Genomic DNA, 6,000 nt, shown 5'->3' on the forward strand with positions numbered 1-6,000 from the left:
AGCATGACAAGCACACCTCCATCTTTCAAGGCCTTCCTCAACTCCCCCTCCCCACCACTCTCTCTTCCTTGTCTATGGCTGTTACCTCAGTTTCAAGTTCTCCATGAAGTCCTCCATGGTCACCTGGTCCAAGAGGACGAAATCCGCTTTCCCAAACTCCAAGCTCTCCTGTTCAGCCATGCTCCCTGGTGCCTCAGCCACCCAGAGCAACTCTCTGAAGCTGAGCTCTGTCTCACCGGCAAAGAGAAACCAAGAGCAGATGACTCAACTCTCCGAATGAGAGCCGCTGGGCTGGGTTTCCTGCACTGAAGTTCCTTCACAGCCGAGTGGGTGGGGTTCTGTGGTTAGCAAAGACCTCTCAGCCGCTCACAGTTCCTGTTGCTTAGATGTCATCTTCACTTAGGAGTTACAAAGAAGAGCCTTTGTAACCCCTAAGCCATACATGCACCTGGTTGCTTCATTCACCGATAATATGGGGCTCGATTTAGAGGGGAGGAAATGATATGAGATGAATCTGACCAACCTGTAAGCAGCCTTCCTCCACCTTCAGGGGGTCTTCCTCCAATGAGAGAACTACTTGAGTTGGGGAAAGGTCTCTTAGACTGGAGGAAGACTTCAGACTTGAGGAGGGGCTGTGGTTCACTGGGAAAGCCTCTATGTGGCACACAGAAGGTCCCAGGTTCAATCCTTGGCATCTCCAGGGGAGAGGACCAGGCAGGAGGTGATGGGAAAGACCTCGGCATGAAACGCCAGAGAGTCACTACCAGTCTGAGTAGACAAGACTGACCTTGGTGGACTTTAAGATCTTTATAGTATATGGCAAGGGTGGCCAACGGTAGCTCTCCAGATGTTTTTTGCCTACAACTCCCATCAGCCCCAGCCATTAGCCATGCTGGCTGGGGCTGATGGGAGTTGTGGGCAAAAACATCTGGAAAGCTACCGTTGACCACCCCTAGTATACGGCAGCTTGGGGTTGGGGTATGGTTCAGTAGTAGTGTACCTCCTTAGAATGCAAAAGATCCCAGGTTCATAAGAACATAAGAGAAGCCATGTTGGATCTGGCCAATGGCCCATCCAGTCCAACACTCTGTGTCACATAAGAACATAAGAGAAGCCATGTTGGATCAGGCCAATGGCGCATCCAGTCCAACACTCTGTGTCACATAAGAACATAAAAGAAGCCCTGTTGGATCAGGCCAATGGCCCATCCAGTCCATCACTCTGTGTCACATAAGAACATAAGAGAAGCCATGTTGGATTTGGCCAATGGCTCCTCCAGTCCAACACTCTTTGTCACATAAGAACATAAGAGAAGCCATGTTGGATCAGGCCAATGGCCCCTCCAGTCCAACACTCTGTGTCACATAAGAACATAAGAGAAGCCATGTTGGAAATGGCCAATGGCTCCTCCAGTCCAACACTCTTTGTCACATAAGAACATAAGAGAAGCCCTGTTGGATCAGGCCAATGGCCCATCCAGTTCAACGCTCTGTGTCACAAAAGAACATAAGAGAAGCCCTGTTGGATCAGGCCAATGGCCCATCCAGTCCAACACTCTGTCATACAGTGGCCAAAAAAAGGCAGGTGTCATCAAGAAGTCCACCAGTGGGGCCAGGACACTAGAAGCTCTCCTACTGTGGCCCCCCAAGCACCAAGAATACAGAGCATCTCTGCCCCAGACAGAGATTTCCAACAATACGCTGTGGCTAAGAGCCACAGATGGACCTCTGATCCATAGGTTGATCCAATCCCCTCCTGAAGCTCTCTATGCTTGTAGCCGCCCACCACCACCCTTTGGGTGAAGAAGAACTTTCTTTTATCCATTCTAACCTGACTGCTCAGCAATTTCATTGAGTGCCCACGAGTTCTTGTATTGTGAGAAAGGGAGAGAAGTACTTATTTCTCTACCTTTTCTACCCCATGCATAATCTTGTAAACCTCTCTCATGTCTCCCCTCAGTTGTTTCTCCAAGCTAAAGAGTCCCAAGCGTTTCAACCTTTCTTCATAGAGAAAGTGTTCAAACCCTTTAATCATTCTAGTTGCCCTTTTCTGTACTTTTTCCAGTGCTATAATATCCCTTTTGTGGCGACCAGAAGTGTACGCAGTACTCCAAATGTGGCCGCACCATCGATTTATACAGGGACATGATGAAAGGATCAGGCGGGAGGTGATGGGAAAGACCTCCACCTGAGACCCTGGAGAGCTGCTGCCAGTCTGAGTAGACAATATTGACTTTGCTGCACCAAGGGCCAGTAGAAGGCAGCTTGATTTAATTTAATTCTGGATTTATATTCCACTTTATCCCGCAAGAGAGCTCAGGGAGGCTTACAACAGTCAAATCAAACAGAGTTAAAACAAGCATTACAAAATCAGGAGCTTCGCGGTAAACACTTACATAGGCGGCAAAACCACCCAACAGCATGCGGCTGATGACTAATAGTATGACATAAACACCATAATGGTGAAATGCTGGGGGAAGTGATAACTTTCAAAGGATGCCCGCTGGATTAATTAAAAGCCTGGCAGAAGAGCTCCGCTGGATTAATTAAAAGCCTGGCAGAAGCAATCCCTGATAAGTCCCACTGGGCCCGGTTGTCCTTGAAAGGGCAGCAGCTGTGAGAGCCCTCTCCAGCCCCACCCACCTCACAGGGTGTCTGTTGTGGGGGAGGAAGGTAAAGGAGATTGTGAGCCGCTCTGAGACTCTTCGGAGTGGAGGGCGGGATATAAATCCAATATCTTCTTCTTCTTCTTCTTCTTCATCTCTAGAGGGAGCTCATTCCGCCATGTAGGGGCCCAGACCAAAAAGGCCCTGGCCCTCCTTGAAGCTAACCAGGTGTGCTTAGGACCAGGGACTATGAAAAGATGTTGAATAGCAGATCTCAGAGAAGGGGATGGGTTCGTATGGGGAGAGGCGGTCCCAAAGATATGCAGGCCCCTGGCTGTAAAGGGCCTTAAAAAAGAAGAAGACTCCAGATTTGTACCCCGCCCTTCTTTCTGAATCAGAGACTTAGAGCAGCTTACAATCTCCTGTATCTTCTTCCCCCGCAACAGACACCCTGTGAGGTGGGTGGGGCTGAGAGGGCTCTCACAACAGCTGCCCTTTCAAAGAAAACCTCTACGATAGCTCTGGCTGACCCAAGGCCATTCCAGCAGGTGCAAGTGGAGGAGTGGGGAAGCGAATCCAGTTCTCCCAGATAAGAGTCCGTGCACTTAACCGCTACACCAAACTACCTTACCAAAGGTAAGGACCAACACCTTGAACCAATCTGATACTCAAGAAGTAGCCAGTGCAGTTTTCCGCAGCACCAGATGCATCCGTGTCCACATAGGCCTCGATGCCAACAACCGGGCTGCTGCGTTCTGCACCCGCTGGAGTTTTCGGAGCAGAATCAAAGAAAGCCCCATGTAGAGTTACAATAGTCTAATTTCTAGAGAGCAAGTTTGGTGTAGTGGTTAAGTGCGCGGACTCTTATCTGGGAGAACCAGGTTTGATTCCCCACTCTTCCTTTTGCACCTACTGGAATGGCCTTGGGTCAGCCACAGCTGTAATAGAGAGCCAGTTTGGTGTAGTGGTTAAGTGTGCGGACTCTTATCTGGGAGAACCAGGTTTGATTCCCCACTCCTCCACTTGCAGCTGCTGGAATGGCCTTGGGTCAGTCATAGCTCTAGTAGAGAGACAGACTGGTGTAGTGGTTAAGCGTGCGGACTCTTATCTGGGAGAACCAGGTTTGATTCCCCACTCCTCCACTTGCAGCTGCTGGAATGGCCTTGGGTCAGCTATAGCTCTCGTAGGAGTTGTCCTTGAAAGGGCCGGTTCTGGGAGAGCCCTCTCAGCCCCACCTACCTCACAGGGTGTCTGTCGTGGGGGGAGAAGATAAAGGAGATTGTAAGCCTCTCTGAGACTCTGATTCAGAGAGAAGGGTGGGGTATAAATCTGCAATTCTTCTTCTAATCTGGAGGTGACCGTTGCATGAATCACTATGGCTAGATCATGGGAGGTCAGGTAGGGAACCAAGTGCTGGGCCTGCCTCAGGTCGAAAAAGGGGGTCTGTCACGGGTTGGGGCCAGGCCAGGTGAAGTCCAGGGGCGGCTCAAGGCCTGCAGCTGGTGAGCCAAGAGGGTCCAAAGCGCCAAAACCGAATCACCGTCCAGGTATCGCAGGTCAGAGGTCCAGAAGCCGAAGTCGGGGGGTCCAGAAGTTAAACTCAGAGGCCGGAGTGGATGCTAGAACGTCAGGTAAGTGACTAGTTGCTTCCACAAAGCCTCCTCCCAAAGCCCACAGCTATATAGCCCTCTGCTGTCTGTTGCCCATTTGGGCTGATTGCTAACCCAGAGAGACGGCCAGGATCCTGCTGAGACTCAAGCACCCTCACTCCTAGAAGGGCCAGAATCCTTTCAAAACTCAGGGCTCAGGGAGCGTCTTGCTCGTGAGCGTGCCGCCCTCCTCCGATCCCTGAGGTCCTGACGAAGGCGGTCACGCACACGAGCCACCCGAGAGGGCGAGGCAGGGGGGCTTGGATCTTCTCCAGCAGGAGGCAGGGGCACAGTTTCTTCTGCAGGCTCAGCTTCTTCTGCAGGGTCCCCAGCACCCATGATACAGCCCTTCCAGTGGTGGTGACCTGTGTCTCCATAGATAAAGAGGCATCCAGGGATAACCCCGGGCTCTTCCCCTCTGTCAATGGCATCAATTGGGTGCCATCGAAGGGCGGGAGCCTAATCCCACTCCCCACCCCCGACCCAGAAACTGATGGATTCAGTTTCAGCTGGTTCTCATGCAGCCAACCAGCCACAGCCTGCAATACCTCACCCAGTTCTTCAAGGGCAGAGTCCGAGCAGTCGTCCCTAGGCAGATAGAGCTGGTGTCATCAGCGTATTGGTGACAACCCAGCCCATATCTCCGGACCATCTGGGCAAGGGGTCGCATATTGTGAGAAACGGGTTCCCCCTTGAAGCTCCAAAAGAAAAACGAAGTCAGTCAGGTAGATCCATTTCAGAGTTTCTACTGCTATCAGTTGGAGCGGCAGCGCATCAGGCAAGCTCGGCTCATTAACAAAATTCCATTCAATTTATCCTGATCCCGATGGATAGGCCCTGCCCCTGCTGTCTCATTGGATGAGACAGCAAGGTTTACAACTCACGGTATGCCTTACACACACAATTTACATATCAGCTTCTTAATATGAACCCCCACCTTCAACATATATTCCATGTCCATGCAAATGAAGCAGTTACCTACGGTGGGCATGAAAACGAATACGCATAAAGCTATTAAGCATGATCAGTGTCCACCCGTAGACCCCCTCCTATAACCTTTGTCACACTTCCCTTTCTCGCTGCCAAGATGGCCTTGAGATGTATTAAACTCTGCCTAAAACAGAGACTTCACTAAGAAGAAGAAGACTGTAGATTTATACCCTGCCCTTCTCTCTGAATCAGAGTCTCAGAGCGGCTTACAATCTCCTATATCTTCTCCCCCCACAACAGACACCCTGTGAGGTGGGTAGGGCTGAGAAGGCACTCCCAGCAGCTGCCCTTTCAAGGACAACCTCTGCCAGGGCTATGGCTGACCCAAGGCCATTCCAGCAGGTGCAAGTGGAGGAGTGAGGAATCAAACCCGGTTCTCCCAGATAAGAGTCCATGCACTTAACCACTACACCAAACTGGCTCTCTATTAGAGCTCTGGCTGACCCAAGGCCATTCCAGCAGCTGCAAGCGGAGCAGTGAGGAATGAAACCCGGTTCTCCCAGATAAGAGTCTGCACACTTCACCACTACACCAAACTAAGATACGCAGCATCTCTAAGTTTCACTCCTCCTTCCCTGTTGGCTAAAGTTAACCCTTACACGTTGGGTTTCACTTCAGCTACAAACATCAAAATCGTTTCCCTCAATATAGATATGAATAGCATTGGGGAAAGGATTACCCACCTGCAACACTCCACATTCTAGCGGGTGCCGCTGGGACAATTCCACTCCCCCCCCAAAGAACCGCCCTCTGAGG

General features: G+C 50.9%; 1 protein-coding gene across 1 annotated transcript in view; it reads right to left on the minus strand.

Annotated features, from left to right (window-relative positions):
• LOC132578307 (unconventional myosin-Ig-like) overlaps positions 1–224 on the minus strand; it is a 93,496-nt gene extending 93,272 nt beyond the window's left edge. The window contains exon 1 of the mRNA XM_060248246.1: positions 86–224. Within this exon, the coding sequence (XP_060104229.1) occupies positions 86–180 (95 nt within the window). The 5' untranslated portion in view covers positions 181–224. The remainder of the gene's footprint in view (positions 1–85) is intronic.
• Between the last annotated feature and the right edge of the window lie 5,776 nt (positions 225–6,000).

Source organism: Heteronotia binoei, chromosome 10 (assembly GCF_032191835.1).
Source record: "Heteronotia binoei isolate CCM8104 ecotype False Entrance Well chromosome 10, APGP_CSIRO_Hbin_v1, whole genome shotgun sequence".
NCBI classification, from domain to species: Eukaryota; Metazoa; Chordata; class Lepidosauria; order Squamata; family Gekkonidae; genus Heteronotia; species Heteronotia binoei.